Source organism: Monodon monoceros, unplaced genomic scaffold (assembly GCF_005190385.1).
Source record: "Monodon monoceros isolate NGI ecotype Baffin Bay Population unplaced genomic scaffold, NGI_Narwhal_1 Super_Scaffold_12, whole genome shotgun sequence".
Classification (NCBI taxonomy): Eukaryota; Metazoa; Chordata; class Mammalia; order Artiodactyla; family Monodontidae; genus Monodon; species Monodon monoceros.
The window spans coordinates 64,612,744-64,629,892 of record NW_021703768.1 but is presented as its reverse complement, the minus strand read 5'-3'; the positions used below and the strand labels follow the sequence as shown (position 1 = coordinate 64,629,892).

At 39.5% G+C, this 17,149-nt stretch overlaps 1 protein-coding gene across 1 annotated transcript in view; it reads right to left on the bottom strand.

The window, feature by feature from the left end:
* Nucleotides 1-17,149, bottom strand: part of RASGRF2 (Ras protein specific guanine nucleotide releasing factor 2) — a 228,939-nt gene that overhangs the window by 103,747 nt on the left and 108,043 nt on the right. The window contains exons 13-15 of the mRNA XM_029218778.1: nt 7,325-7,407; nt 960-1,208; nt 32-420 (exon numbers count right to left, since the gene is read on the bottom strand). Coding sequence (XP_029074611.1) covers nt 32-420; nt 960-1,208; nt 7,325-7,407 — 721 coding nt within the window. The remainder of the gene's footprint in view (nt 1-31; nt 421-959; nt 1,209-7,324; nt 7,408-17,149) is intronic.

Sequence of the window (17,149 nt, the reverse complement as noted above, 5' to 3'; positions counted from 1 at the left end):
GCAAATGCGGGGTATGGCAGCTGGATAATACCTCTTTGAATACTTCGTTTTAGCTTGTTACACAGATCCACGCGGGGGTTAACTACATGCTCTTCTACAGATCCTGGGCTTTGTTCTGGAGAAGAAAGGCCTCGGCTAAGATCCAGCGGTACTTTACCAGTGTGTGGTGGTGGGGATGCAGCAGGGCTGTGAGTGGTGGTGGGACTGCTGGACGCCGAGGAGGTGGTCAGGTCCAAAGCTCCTATCCTTGAGTTCAAGGGAGAAGTCAAGGACAACTTTCTGGCCCTCACTGGGGAGGACGTTCTGGACACAGCCAGCGGTGGTGGGGAAGAGAATTTGCGACACAGGTGCGGGGATTTGCCATCCACCAAGTGTTCACCTCTGCTATTCTGGCTGGTAGCGAAAAACAATTCCAACGACCTAAAAATAAGAGCAAAAGCTATTAACAGGTTGTAGCCAAGTGAAAATGAGTTCCCTGATGTCATTCAAGAACATGCTCCCTACATTAGAAGGCCACAACATCATCACACTTCTGTTGCTGGATTCACCTTCATTTAAATGCTGCATGTATACCACACACTTGCCAAAGGAACACAGACAGTATTTAGGCTTAGTCTAATCCCCTGCTACTAAACTGTGGTCCAAAGACAAGTAACACTGGTAACGGGCTCCACTCCAGACCTACTGAATCAGGGCCTGCAATTTAACAAAAAAGGAGAAACAAAAGCCCCAAACAATAGAGTTATCTTCCAAATATTCACAGAGCAAGCAAAGGCCACTTGGAAACTTCAACTGCTTCTCTCGGGAACTGTCTGTGACCTCGACTCCCCCCCTTCTACTGGCGGGGCCTGGCAAGTTCAAAGGCAAGCCAGTGCCCTGCAGAGCAGGGCTGCCCATCTGCACGGAGACCAAGGGACCAGGTGGGCCACACTTTCATCACAGGGTAGTGCTGGGCCTACCTGACGGGGATAGAGGTGAAAGGCCTCTTGTATATGTCAGAAAGCTTCCCCAGCACCACGGCTGCCGTCGTGAAAATCCGATAGGTGTGCAGAAAGGTATTGAGGAAATCGATACTAAGAAACCGCAGGTCTGTCAGTCGCTCCAAGAGGCGCTCCACGCTGGCATAACGGATCTGGGGCACTTTGCAGGAGTTGAGTGTTTTACTGAAGCAAATGTCAGTGTCATCCTTGTGAAGACGGGCATCAGACCTACGCACAAGGCAGGAACATGAGGACAAAACCAGGGTGCAGCTGCCTCTCAGCCCCTGAGTATCTCAATATTTGTAAATATATACTCGTGTCTGGGCTTCCCCTTACATGTGATGAAAGATGTGATAGGACATATTACATACAACAAAGCAGGGCTGTAAAAACATCAAATGTGCCATTATAATTTAGGAAGTTCAGAATTAATTGTGGAGACGTTAATAATTCATTTCACTCTGTGAATTCCTTCTGCAGGGGAGGAAAAATAATTTTCTCTCCACCCTCCTGAGTTGTTGGCTGAGACCCTGTGATAAAAGACAGATGAACAAGAGAAAAATAAACAAGTTTACATGGGAGATAACCAGGGGAAAATGAGAAACTCACAGAGGTGGCTTAGAACTCAGACTTAAATACCATCTTAGAGGGAAAGGGAGGTGGGGGGTATGTAGGCCTCTCAGGGGAGAGTAAATGATTTTTAGGAAAGATGAATGAACCCTTAGAATAGATGGAAGGTATGACAGTTTGTGACAGTTTGCCTGGGTGTGATGTCGACATCTAGTCTCCTGTGACTACTGTCAATCTTCCATGGTTGGTGAAACTCCTGGGAAGGGGATTTACGACAACTGAGCTCCTTTTGGAGAATCTGTCTTCAGGCAGATGAGAAGAATTCAGAAAAATCCTCTCTCTGCATTTGCTGTTTTTCAAGTACCTATAGCTCAACATAATCAATATGCCACAGTGGCATATTATAGGGTGGCATATTCTGCTACCCTTCACTTCTTTCTCTGGTTCAATCATGTTTTATTAGGAAATTAAAGCCAAAGCCCCATTTAGGAGGGGCACTGCTTATGCCCTCAAATCAGAATATCAGAAGTGTGGTTAAAAAGTAGCAGGTTGGGGCTTCCCTGGTGGTGCAGTGGTTGAGATTCCGCCTGCCGATGCAGGGGACACGGGTTCGTACCCTGGTCCGGGAAGATCCCACATGCCGCGGAGCGGCTGGGCCCGTGAGCCATGGCCGCTGAGCCTGCGCGTCCGGAGCCTGTGCTCCGCAATGGGAGAGGCCACAACAGTGAGAGGCCCGCCTACCGCAAAAAAAAAAAAAAAAGTAGCGGGGTGACGTTCTCCCCACAGAGGGGTGGGGAGGAAGAGGAGACCCAAATATCACTGCTGTTATCTGTGGTTATTTCTTTTCCTCACTTCTAATTTTGTACATCTGTGCTTTCCCCCTTTTTTCTTGATTAAACTAATAGATTTTATTAGGTATTTTCCCTCTCGCACCAGCTCTTTGATTGATCAATTCTACTGTTTTTCTATATTTTAATTTATTAATCTCCATTCTTAACTTAGTTATTTCCTTCCTACATTTTCCTACAGTTGATTTTTGTCATTCTTTTTCTAACTTCTTGAATGTTAGAAAAAGAATGCTTAATCCATTCCATTCTTTCTGGCTGATAAATGCATTTAAGGCCAACCATTTTCTGATTACAATTTAATCCATAAATTGTGTGAAATGTTGTGTTTTCCTTACATTTTCAATATTCTGCAGTGTTAAAAATGTCTTCATAAAAAAAGTAATGGCTGTAATATAGGCAGTCAACTCTTCTAAAGATTCCCCCTGAACAGTGCCCACCTGCCCACCTGCAATGCTGGGCTTTTCTCATTCTCTAAAACCTCCCACCTGGCTCCTCCTCAACCCATCACCCTGAGGCCCTCGCACTGGAAGCCTGCGGTAGCCTCTCCAGGTGGACAGCAAACTGGAGGGAAGATTCACATGGCAGCCCTCAAGATCCTTGGCTGTGCGCAGAGCCCTCAGCCCATGGTGCACCTTTGTTAGAAAGGGCAAAAGAAGCCGGCCAAGTTCATTAGATGAAAAGCTTGGAAGCTGAGGCTGAATCCAAGTGGGGCTCAAAGAAATGCATACCTTCGCTAGGACTGCCCGTAGCCTTCACATTCCCATCTGAGACCCCATGTCCCCCTTCATGGCAGCATGTCAGAACAGACAGTCAAGTCCTGGATTTCACCACTTGATTAAAGGATACACTACAGGGCCAGTGATGTTCAGTGAGGCAGCTGAAGCTGGCTTGTTGTGAGTGCCCTTAATTAGCCCTTTCAGCACTTCAAGGGATTTTAAGTTATATATTTATTTTCTTTGGGATAAAAAGAAATCAATAGCTTCCTTAGGTTGCTCTTGGAAACGTTCCACCCCAAAGTAAGCTCAGTACAGATGGAAGGACTTCATTTGCAGACTTGAAAGAGCATTTTAAATGAGTAGCTTACTTCTGGTGAGGAACTAAGGGTGGCCTGTTAGTTTTAGTCACATCACTGATCTCGAAAATACATAAGTGCATCTTTTGAGATTCTTGAAAATAGCATGGCTCTTTTTCGCACTTAGTATGTGACCCTCAACCAACTTTACTTTTCTGGTTCTTAATCTTTCTCATTTGTTAAAAGACCTTAGAAACTTTTATGAATCAACCAGTCTGTCTAGAGGATGGCTAATCGAGGTAATCACTTTTTTCTCCCACCATTTTCCCACCTAAAATCTCTATTTTCTAAGAAAACTGGTTGTGTCATGGAAAATGACACAGAAAACTGAGGGCAACTATTATTAAAAGAAAGCAAGCGTTAGCCTATACACATAAAGCATAAAACATCACTTAAAGGGATATAATCACCTAATAAATGTCATGATTTTGCATTCTATTCGTAGTTTTGAGCTTTGCATCTTTTGACTATAATTACTTTAACCAAACACTAGGAGGAAAAAATATATTGTAGCCAACATGAAATTGAAACTAATTGCACCACTGTCCTTCAAAATTATTACTACAGTTTCATTTTAAGTAAAGAAAAGAAAGTAAATATTAGGAAATTATTTAATTTTCTTTTATTACATTGAATGAAATCTTAATTTCCTAAGGGACCCTCGAGAAGATACAATGCATTACTTAAGCCTCCTATGATAATAACAACTCCTTTTTGGTAAACACTTAAAAAAGTAATTTTGAGACATCAATCCCAAATCACCTATTGTAATTAGTAAGTTTTAAAAGGAAGTGAGTGCCTGCAAAGTAATGCCATTAGGGTAGAATAATTTTTTCTTTTAACTCTGTAAAACATTTTTTTTTTTTTTTCTCGTTGCATGTAGCCAGAGAGATGTGCAAGGAGGCAAGAATACAGAATTTAGGGTAGAATAGTGCCATGGAGGAGACTATCAGAAGGAACAGAGATTGCAAAATAATCCTCTTTTCTCTGAACCAGGCTCAATGAAGCAGGGAAAAATAGAAGGAAGAAAGATATGAAATACATGAAACTCTGCCTTGGGAATATATCTAGTAGAGTACAGATGGGCATCCAAACATGTGTGGCTCCAATAGGAAATCCCTACAGCCCGTGATACAGGTTTCTGTCCTCCCAGGAGAGTGGTTCCAACTCATTGCAGTGACCCTCCCTGTGCACGCAAACGCAGGAGAGTCTTGGTCTGTACAGGAGGCAGTTATATCAATACAAATGAGACTGGACATGGGCATTAGTCAAACTGCCACCACAGAGGAAAGAAGGTGCATTCAGGCGCCAGCCGTAACTTGGTCATGCACAGAACTAAAGCTTTTCTCTGTACTAATTTTTTTTTTTTTTTGCGGTACGCGGGCCTCTCACTGTTGTGGCCTCTCCCGTTGCGGAGCACAGGCTCCGCGGCCATGGCTCATGGGCCCAGCCGCTCCGCGGCATGTGGGATCTTCCCGGACCGGGGCACGAACCCGTGTCCCCTGCATCGGCAGGCGGACTCTCAACCACTGCGCCACCAGGGAAGCCCTGTACTAATTTTTAAAGTGAACAAAATGTATACATAGTGGGTGTGCAGCTGCCCGAAGGTTTAGGAGCTTATAACTTGGCCACCAAGTCCAACTTATTCTCATTCTAAAGCAGATTGGACTTTTATGGCTGTCTAAGCTTCACGAAAGTACTCTTAATAAGGAATTAAGATAATATATATTATTTTGTGAAATATTAAAATAAGAATACTATGGTAGAAAACTAATAAGAAAACTAACATGGTGATGTGAACTTAAAAATTAAGTCATAATTTGAAACTTTTGACTTAATATTCCATACTTGGTTTTAATTTTAGTATCGTACATTTTTAACTGACCTGATTTTTAAAAACTATACTAAATTAAAAACCTAGAAAACTGAATGCTAAAGGAATCTTTGCCCAAGAGTTTTAAAATGACCCTACTCAAAATATTTTAAAATTTGACTAGCAATTTAAAACAGTATCATCCTTTTATATTTTTTCTGTAGTAATTATGGCACTAGTATAACGTACTCTGCCTTCATCTGATACAATAATTAATAAGTTTTAAAGTTTATACCATTGGAATGATGCTAATTATAATTAATACCTATCAGAAGAGAAAAGTTGATGTTGTTTCTTTGTCTTAAACAGCTCAGACCTAAAAAAAGTCCACATAAAAAGGCATGGAAGACAAACATTTTCTTAGTTTCATGTAACTTTTTTGGAAAGATAGGACTGCTTTTAAAAATACATTTTATTCTTAGAATTTGGACTGCAAATAACCAAAAAATGAGAGTAGGGAACAATTTGGTTAGCTTGAAAATTCTCCTAAAACAATTTTTGAATTTGGAAACAAAAAAGTATGTAGAGACAAAAGCATTAATATAGAGAGCTATGGCATGCAGTTATTGATATAACTTCTCATCTTAAAACTAGTTTCCTTAGTGATCATAATTAAATTATAGGATTTGCTTTTTTTTTGTTTGTAAGTTTTTGCTTTGTTTTTTCCAGTATTGATCACTTTTTTTTTTAACATCTTCATTGGAGTATAATTGCTTTACAGTGTTGTTAGTTTCTGCTGTATAACAAAGTGAATCAGCTACACATATACATATAACCCCATATCCCCTCCCTCTTGCGTCTCCCTCCCACCCTCCCTATCCCACCCCTCTAGGTGGTCACAAAGCACCAAGCTGATCTCCCTGTGCTATGCAGCTGCTTCTCACTAGCTATCTATTTTACATTTGGTAGTGTATATATGTCAATGCTACTCTCTCACTTCGTCCCAGCTTACCCTTCCCCCTCCCCGTGTCCTCAAGTCCATTCTCTAGGATTTGCTCTGTTAACAAAACATATAGAGAGCAGGATGGCAGGCCTGGGCAATAGCCTCTGGGACAAATCCATATACAGGCTGTGGGTAAATGGTACCATGGAAAAGCCAGTTAATTCATGTTGAGTGTCTTCAAAATCTAAATGTATCTCTACAACCAAATCTGACTAATATGATTCACACCCACTGAGAAGACAGCAAAAGAATCTGCCAAACTTTTGTCCACCCTCTGACACATCTGGCTATCACAACTTTACCTATTGAACTTGAAATTTTAAAAAAAACTTTTTATTTTATATTGGAGTATAGTTGATTAACAATGCTGTGACAGTTTCAGGTGCACAGCAAAGTGACCCAGCTACACATATACATGTATCCATTCTCCTTCAAACTCCCCTCCTACCTAGGTTGTTACATAATATAAAGCAGCTTACCCTGTGCTATATATGGTCCTTGTTGGCCATCCACTCTAAACACAGCAGTGTGTACATGTCTATCCCAAACTCCCAGCCTCTCCCTTCCCCCCACCCTTCCCCCATGGTAACCATAAGTTAGTTCTCTAAGTCTGTGAGTCTGTTTCTGTTTTGTAAATAAGTTCATTTGTATCATTTCTTTTTAGGTTCCGCACATAAGCGATACCATACCATAAGATATTTCTCTTTCTCTGTCTAACTTACTTCACTCAGTATGACAATCTCTAGGTCCATCCACTGAACCTGAAAATTTTGAAAGGCTTTTTGTACAGAGGAAGGCATCTAAACAGTATGAAAAACTATTTTTCTATGCTGTGAGTCAATAAACTATGAATCTGAAAAACCATTGTGATAGTCTTATTATTTATAATGGCATATCATGAATTATCAATCACATTACTGTCAAACATATTCAGAGTAGGAAGCAGAAGCCTACTGAAACAATATTTTATTCAGGGTTTTACATTCTCTACCAATTTGATCCTGATTAAAATGTAAGAGAAAGGATTATCACACTTACTTAATCATATGTGGCACAGAAACTTTAGAATTTTCTTCAAACACTATAGTCATTAAACCATTACACCGTATGTTGTCCACACACTGTGAAATTAAAAAATAGACAGTTAAAACCCACATGAAAACCTAGGCGGAGCATATCTTCCCAGAATTATTTATAATCACAAAACAATTTAGTTTCTCATTTGTGCACATATGCACACACGCGCGTGCACACACACACACACACACAGAGGCAGGGAAACATTACACATTGATGAACAGATTCAATATCCAAATACCAAAACTGTGCACCTGGCAAATGCCTGAGGATGGATACAAGGGCTACATTTTCCTAGAATGTGTTTCCCAAGGATTCTGAGCACAATGTCACGTCGGCACAATTCTCTGGCAGTCCCAGCACTGCTTGAGAAGTTTACACCTCTAGCGAGGTATAAACTGCCTCTGCTATATTCATTCTCTGCCCTAGTGGGTGGTATGGGGCAGGCAGAGCAGAAATGGTGGCTTGCTTGGATGGAATTCATCTTCTCTCTCACTAGGAAGCTCTGTGCCTGCTTCTCGGTGCTTTTTGCCAATAAATTCCCACACTTTACTAGCTTCTCTAGCAGTTTCTACTGGCACCGTGTTAGTTCGGTGAGGATGTATTGTATAATTTCTCCTGTTTCTGGCACACATAAAGCCCTGTTCATCTCCTTTCTCTTTTCTTTCAGGAAATTTTGCTAATTTTCTCTACCTTTTAAATTTATATCTATGCCTTATCAATTCAAAATTTCCCTTTGCAATTACTTTGGGTTAGAGAAGGATTTATTTGGAGATTTAAACAATCTTTAAAATCAGAAATTACTTTTGGTTACTAGGATACCATGTAGTACTTTATGACTGTAATTAAATGGTGTGAAGAAGCTGATCGCCAAGTGATTTCACAGAGCTCTTGAACTCAGGGTTTATCCTAAACCCCAATGTCTAATAAAAGAATGAATATGCATATAAGAAACTTTGGGTCACTGGCATCCCCTAACTATTGATCCCCTACTTAGCATATCAGCCATTTTCAGGCTTGTTTTTCCTTAAAATTTTGTTTCCTCATGTCTTATGCCGTTATTTCAGTGACCAGGTATAGAGGATCTCAACTTCTGGGAATAAAGTAGAATATTTTAAAGTTCCCCTCAATTCATTTCTTGAAGCACCTGGAATTTGGAGTTATCTTTTTATATGAATACTTATGGTTATCTAACTACAAATTAGGTTACATGTGAGTTTATACTATATCTTATTCCCATAAGTGGATTACAAAAATACATATAGTAAGACAAAGTCAAAATTAGTAAGAAAATTAGAGAGGGTTTGGATAAAGGGTGGAAAATAATAAGATGAAGCCTGGGATCAATCCGCCACGTGTACTTTATGTTGAGAAGTCCCAAACACTTGCTATACATGGTCCTCAAAATTAGCTGAGCTATGGAACAGCCAACTCAAAGGGGGCCACATGATGAACTACAAAATTCATGGTTTAATAGAAGCTCAATTCATCCTAGTCTGAGTCCAGAGGAAAATTATCTCATGGGTTCTCATAAAGAAAACACTGAATAATGTTGCGAACATTATCCTCAACAACATCCTTAAAGTAATCGCAGTTTTTGCCAAACCATTTCTTATAAACTCCCTCAACACTGGATGAAGAGTACAGTTCCAGACTAACCACTCTGTGGTGGGCCCCAAAGAATGGGGGCCTGCCTTTTCTCGTCTGGTTCCAAGCACAGATTTCACTCTCTTCAGAAAAGGGTACGTATAGGCTGCTTTTCTTTAGGCTAAATAAATGCTGCTCCTCCTATCAGTTCTGAGCAGCAGGAAGTTGGACATGGTATTCTTCCATAAGTCCTGAAACTGCAATATCCTGAGCTAGTATCCAGTTGTATGGAGTCAATGTTTCCACCAGTGAACCAAGCTACCAGTAGGTGGGGTATCCTCTTAGGCCTCAGAACAGCCACAGGATCTCAAAGGGAGAGCTCTCAGTCAGGGCTAGATGAAAAGAGATGCCAATGACTCCATTTCTAAGCATGAACAAACAGGGGAAAATGAAGAGATGAGGCTGGCTGGTGTGTGCGTTTACAATGGAGAAGACAGTAAGAGAGAGGGGGCCAGGGTTTCATCCCTGGTCAGGGAACTAAATCCCACATGCATGCTGCAACTAGGAGTTCTCATGCCACAACTAAGGAGCCCACCTGCTGCAACTAAGACCCGGCACAACAAAATAAATAAATATTTTTTTAAAAGATGAATAGGTAAACTACTTTAAATTCACTTTCCTAATTCCAGTGGGAAAATGGATTAACATTATCCCTGTTGTTATCAAACTATGAGTGTGGGGTTTGGAGGAATGGGGGAAAAGATTGTATGGGGACAGATACTGCACGCAGACAGGGAAAGGAAGGAGGGGTTAAGTGATCCTTCACCCCAGTGACATTTCTAGCTATTCCTTAGACTTTTCACTCTCACTGTTTCTGAGCAGAACGAGGATGCCACTTGGGTAATCAACACAGGAAGTGGGAGGGCAGAGATGGTGTTTGGTAAGAATTGGGGCAAGTATATAGTGTTCCTTCAGTCTCCTTTAACAGTCTAAGCAATAATATAGTTACACAGACAACAGCCTTAGGATGACTTAGGGCTACAGTTTTCATGTTTCGATTTTCTGTTTGGTTCTTTGACTGATCAGCCTGGTCCTTTTTACACAATGATCTATTCTTTTCTTTCCTTCCTTCTTCCTTTCCTCCCTTCCTCCCTTCCTTCCTTTCATAGCTTTATTATATTTTAAACATTCTTTTTCACAGTCTTTTCTAAGTTATCACTCTATTATCTGAAGTTCCAGCAGTGCTAATTATACTGCTCGCTATGTCTTCTCTCGCTCTTGATAGATCGTTTACTCACAAGATTTGTAATTTTTGATTTTGAGCACCTTGTCGTGAGCCCTGAACTGTTGAGGTGTTGCTAATGCAGTGACTTTGTGTTTGCTTCTACCAAGCATTTTGGGTTAGCAACAGTCCAAATATTGTTTTTGCATTAATTTCTCAGTTTGGAATTTTCACACCATGTGAATATTGTAACTCTGAATTTCAAATCCACAGGCCAGAAACACATTTGTTTTTCTCAAAGGAGCTTTTTAAAAATTCAGAACCCAAGGGGCTTCCCTGGTGGTGCAGTGGTTAAGAATCCGTCTGCCAATGCAGGGGAAACAGGATAGAGCCCTGGTCCGGGAAGATCCCACATGCCGAGAAGCAACAAAGCCCATGCGCCACAACTACTGAGCCCATGTGCCACAACTACTGAAGCCCACATGCCTAGAGCCTGTGCTCCACAACAAAACAAGCCACCACAATGAGAAGCCCGTGCACCACAACTAAGAGGAGTAGCCCCTGCTCGCCATAACTAGAGAAAGTGCGTGTGCAGCAACGAAGACCCAAGGCAGCCAAAAATTAATTAATTAATTAATTAATTAAAAGAAAATTCAGAACCCAAGTCAAAGACAAACTTCCTTATGTCTTTCCTGGCCTAATGGGTTTTTTGAGTTCTTATTTCATGGATGGGGCAGCCTTCCAGTGCCCAGGCTTCAAACAAGGGCTTCAAACAAGGATCTCAATTCCTTTAAGGGGCCCAAGGCTAACCCTCGCTCCTTTTGTTAATACCCCTCGGGCGTGGCGGGCGTGGGACCAATATCCCAACTAAAATCATTCCCAAGTCTCTATGTCTTCAGTTTACATGCTGCCTACCCTGACTTTAAGTTCCCTTGTTATTTCTGGCAACTAGAGATTTCCCTTTATATCTGTAAATATCACCAATGTATTAAATTTTTATTATACTGATTTTATGTATTAAACATTTCTTGTTTGTAGCTAGAAGGGATCTAAATCGATGCAGTCCTCCATACTGCCAGAATTGAAACTTGGGGTAAGTGTTTTAGATCCAAAAGAGAAGATTTATGTGACCACTTTTGAACATCTTATTATCCAATGTCAGATCTCATTCATAAATCTTTCTGATTCATTGTGTTAAGCATTAAAATTACTTTCAACAGGAAGAAAAAGAAATTTTCACTTACACTTAAGTTTCAGGAGAAGAAAATGTACATGCAATCTGAACTATAGCTCAAAAGACCATGTAATAAGAAGTCATATTTAAATGTACAAAAAGGTCTTTGATAACTGCCACACCTATCTGTGTGATGGATAAATATATATATATATACATATATATATATATATATATATACACACATACACACATATACATACATGTATATATAAAACATATTACGGTATATTTATAATAGAGGAGTGTTTTTTGTTTTTTTTAACACCTTTAATGGAGTATAATTGCTTTACAATGGTGTGTTATTTTCTGCTTTATAACTAGAGGAGTGGTTTTGAAATGGACTCATTTCTTGGAGGCTCCATAGCCAGGCTTCAGTGACAGCAAGGGTGTGAACAAACAGGACTTCTGGGGGCTCTGGGTCCACCAATTCTACTTCAACCAGAGTATTTTGCTTTTATCTCACTTCCATTTGGCATTTTCAGCACTGCTACATTGAAGAAAGAGTTCTCTTCCAGAAAAAAGTTAAACTACAACAGAATTTATGTTTACGAATGTGTGTAAGAATATATTTATGTTGGAAGCCATGGTATATATTCATGATCATATAAGCACATATCTTGGTTGTGTTGGGGAGAAGAGACTGAGTCCTGGGAAAATGAATGCAGTTCACTCAGTTAAGAAAAAAAGACATGAAAATAACCAGGATGTCACATATCTTTAAGGATATATTGAATTTATGTGAATTACTATAAACCCTGAAATTAATAGGATATTAACAAAAGCAGATTCCTAGGTCATGGCTATTCTAGTTCAGTTTGTAATGACTATGACCAGGGTGGAGCCTGGGAATATGTACACTCACAGAAGCCCCAGGTAATTTTTTTGATTTATTTTTTGTTTCTTGGGGTTTTTTTTGGCCGCACTGCACAGCTTGTGGGATCTTAGTTCCCCTACCAGGGATTGAACCTGTGTCTCTTGCAGTGGAAGTGCAGAGTCCTAACCACTGGACCACCAGGGAATTCCCTCCAGCAAGGTTTTTTGAGGGTCTTGCTTAAGGAAATAACTGGTCAAAGTCAGTGGTGTACCGTGTCACCATATTTTTTTTTTTTACCTTCCTAATATTCCTAAGTAGTAGGAAGAACAGTAATTTCTCTTTTAATTTCACCTTTTTATATTAAAGTAAAAAATTCCCTATTGATTCCAGAGAAGTTACTTTAAGGGAGGAAGCATGTCAGTGTGCTACAAATTTGCCTGTATTTTGACACATCTGCCCAAACCAAGAAGCTCAGAGGTGAATTTTAATTCTGCATTTTAGTTGATACCCATAATTATAGAAAAATCTGTTTAATACACCATTATGTATGACAGTAAGACATGCACAAATGAATGCACTATATTGAAATGAATGGTCAAATCTTCAGCCTCAAATTTTTCCCTATAAATAGATGAAAAAGGGAAGAATTGTTGGTCAAGACCATTAACCCCTTGCACATTTTGTTGGAGGCACCAACGGTTAATTATGACCTTGCTGGTGGAACTACAAGTATAATTAATCGTTCAAGCCATTGTTACTTCTAAAGATTACAGCTTCAGAGAGAGAGGCCTGACAAAGCGAAACATTTTAATTTTTGTATAGAGTTCTCTATGTGAAACTGGGATTGTATCAATAGTCAGGCACCACCTTATTATCTCAAATAAGAACGACACGTGATTGGTATAACATGGTACAATAGTTTAGCAAGGTGGTATCAAATCAAGCCAGGAAAAGTTAAAATTCTGCAAAACAAAGAGTGACAAAAATAAATAGACAAAATAATGGAGAACATATTCATAATTTGGATTGAAAGAAAAAGCTCATTTCCCTAGTCTGTAAGGCTAGCTCCAATGGATAAATGTCCATCTGGTATAAACAGACAAGAAACAGAAACAGTGGAAAATGTTAGTCTCACTGATAATTACAGAAATGTAAATTAAAACCACTAGAAAGCAATATCACTTTTCCATTAAATAGGAAAATGTGACAAATGTGACAAAACTCAACATTGGCAGGACTTAGAAGAAAGTTGCATAGATACCTTGCTGATGATGTTGTGAAATGATGAGTTACATATTCCTTGGAGTGTTTGGGCAGTCTGTCGAGTCATGTATCATGAAATCATGAAAGTGATCAGGCCCCCTGTACCAGCCTTGCCGGCTGTGGGTAAGATATACCACCAAGGGACCTTTAAAAGGGGAGAAACTCCCTGTGCAAAGATGGTTAGCACCACATCGTATATTAATGCTGAAACCTGGAAACTGCCTGAATTTCTAATTATTCAGAAAGAGCTAGAAGAGTGGTAAGTTAACATGATAGAATATACATATATTGCTATTAGAAGACACCAATATGAAGAATTCACAGGGATATAAAAAGATGTAAAAAGCAAAAAATGATGCATATATACACCTAGAGCCAAACTGTTAAATTATTTCTGTATGGCAGGATTGTGAGGGTTTTAGAGGTGGAAACATTTGATTTTCAGAACAGGGTTTCTCGAATTTAATTGTGCAAAAATGATCTGTGGAGCTTGTTAAACCTGGGGGGTTTCTGGAATGTGGTTTCAGGAATCTGTATTTAAAAAAAAACCTTTGGACCTGCTGCATAAAAAAATAAATAAAATTCAAAAAAAAAAAGAAAAAAACCTTCCAGTAATTATCTGTGGAAGACACTTTGATAAACATTTATTTAGTGATCTGGGTGCTGGGAGTCTTTCTGATTTCCTTTTTGTGTCCATATCTTTACATATACATGATAAAATATTAAAAAGTACATTTTCAAGCATTCTGTAGACTCATCTTAATAATGAATATGTCCAGAGGCATACTTGGAATACTGACAAATTCCATCAACGTGTGTATAGCACATAATTTTCCCCATAAGATGAAAATGCTTTAAGCGGAGAACAAAGCCCGGTTGAGATGCAGGCTGCTGGGCAGTAGGCTAGGCTCAATCAATAGTGAAGCACTCTGTCTCTACCACTCACCATTCAAACCCTGAGTTGAGAAAATCACTAAGCATCTCAGAACACTCACTACCATACTCAGCTTTCAGTAGCAGCTGACATAATCACTCCCCACTCCCTGATACATTTTCTTCACTTGACTTACAGGACACCATGTCCTCTTGGCTATCCTCCAATTGCTCTGCTGATTCCTTCTCTTCTTTGTTGTTCTCCATGACTCCTCACCCAGTCCATGGCCCTCTTCTCAGTCTATCTACATTTACTCCCTGGGTGATCTCAACAGGCCTTAAATACCATCTAAATGGTGTAGAGTCTCCCACCTGGACCTCCCTCCAAGCGCTTAACATCTATATCCCACTGCTTACTTAACAACTCCACTTAAATTACTTCCTCTTTTTCTCTTTTCCCTCTTGCACATTCCCCTTCAGCCACACTAGTCTTCATGCTATTACTCAAAATATGCAGTGTCCTCCTACTCTAGAGTCTTTGCAGTGGCTGTTCCCTCTGCACTGCCAAGGGAACGACTTTCCCTTCATTACAATATCAACACGGTATTTCCATCACTTACTGCAGTCATTGTTTAGATGTCTTCTTCAAAATAAGATGATCACCTTTTAAAAACTGTACCAACCCCCATCTACCTCCAGTAGCCCAATCCTTCTTACCCTGGCCTATCACCCTCTGACATAAAATATTATATACTTACTTATTATGTATACTGCTATTTTCAGTTTTCCCCACACTAGAATGTAAGCTACACAAGGTCAGGGAATTTTTTGTTGCTGTTGCCTCCTGTCCATGATATATCACAAGTGCCTAAATAGTTAGTGGTACTGGTACTTTATTTAACCAAAATATATTTATTGAATGGCTGAAATCGTAAGTGTCAAAGACACACGATATCAAGGCTCTATGGAACACAGTAATTTCATGTAATGATATCATCGTCCCTCAGAAAGATACAATTTTCTGTTGTTTCCTTCTCCAATTCAATTGTACATATAATCAGCTTAATACATTAGTCATAGAAACTTGGAGAAACAGGAAGAAGTTGTATACTCAACTCAAGATGTAGACTAAGTAGAGAGAATCACTTGGAGGCTTCTGGGAAGCAAAGTATTGGATCCTTTCTTTAAAGGACCAGGCATAGAATCATTCATGTACCCCATGGGTCTTTCTCTCTTAGCAGTGCCTCACCAGGCCCCCTAAGGAAGATCACTTAGCGCTTTTATCAACTCTGTATCTTAGGAGCCCCAGTTACATCATAAGGTAGAAGCTATAAGCAGCTGGAAAAACATCTTTGCCTACACTCCAATTCTCCCTATTTTTCCTACTCATCTTGGCTTCACGACACATACAAAATTTTGTTGCATTAAGTTGTCTACTTCCCTTTCTTCCCTACTAGCCTGCCTATCTCCTTGAGAGCAGGGACCGTTGCCATATCCCTGGTACCTACACAGTACCTGGCAGTACATGGTGATTGCTCAATCAACGTGCATAGAATCAATGGCTGATTCAGAGTCTCATCAGGTAAAAGATGTACTACAGAGACTTAATTAAAGTATTAATTCATACAGCATAGAGCTAATGAAAGTATTAATAAATCACCACAAGGATGTAATTATGCAAATACACAAGAGCCCATATTTTCATTCCTTTGTTAACCAGAAAAGCAGCACCTTCACTTCAGCTATTTATTCATCATCAAAACAGTCCTGGGAGAAAAGAAGTAAAAATCCAGAATTCCAGTAGAGGATATTTAGAGTGCTAATAAAAGACCTAGATTAGGTTTGAGTCCTGACTCAACACAGTTGTGTATTTGGACAAATGCTTATTAACCTCCCAAACCTCGGGTTTCTCACCTGTGAAATGGGACTACTATTTCTGTTAGCCTTCAGAATACTACTGTAAGGGTCAAATGAGACTGTAAAATTTCTTTGACATACAAAAATAATTATTTTGTCCATTCATTTTCTTTCTATTTCCCCTCAGTTTTCAGTCACTCTGAAAAAAATTAAGTATCTGAAGAACTATGATATAGTTTCTATTTATACCTAAGTCTTATACAGTAAGTTCCCTACACATGAGCCTTCAAGTTTTGAACTTCCAAAGATGCTAACATGTGTTCACATGTCCAATCACGTAAGTTAGTTCATGTGTCTGGCACACATTGTCACGTGCGTGCATCCGGTACAAGTGGTTGTGCTTTTGTGTACTTTACTGTGTAGTGCTATATAGAGTACAGTATCTTATTTCAAGCCCAGGATGTCCGGAAGCAAGTGCAAAAGTAGCAGTGATGTAGCTGGTATGCTAAGAACAGCCAGCTGTTGTACTGTACTACACTACTTTTCAAGATAATGTATTGTAAGATTAAAAATGTTTTAATTTTTGTTTGTTTTTTTATGTATTATTTGTGTGTAAAAGTATTATAAACCTATTACAGTACAGTACTATATAGTCAATTGTGTCAGTTGGGTTACCTAGGCTAACTTTGTTGGACTTATGAACAAATTGGACATATGAATGCGCTCTTGGAACTAGTTTGTATGTAGGGGACTTACTCTATATAAGTACTATGAGCTCTTCGGAAAAGGAAGACAATGGGATCTATAGCATGTGCCTTTCCTGTTTACCCCAATCTTCCTTGAGTTAACAACTTTGAAGATAATAATCAAGCTTTCTTTTAATATTTTCCTTACACAGCTTCCCTTTTCACCTAGATTGGTTAATTCCTTACA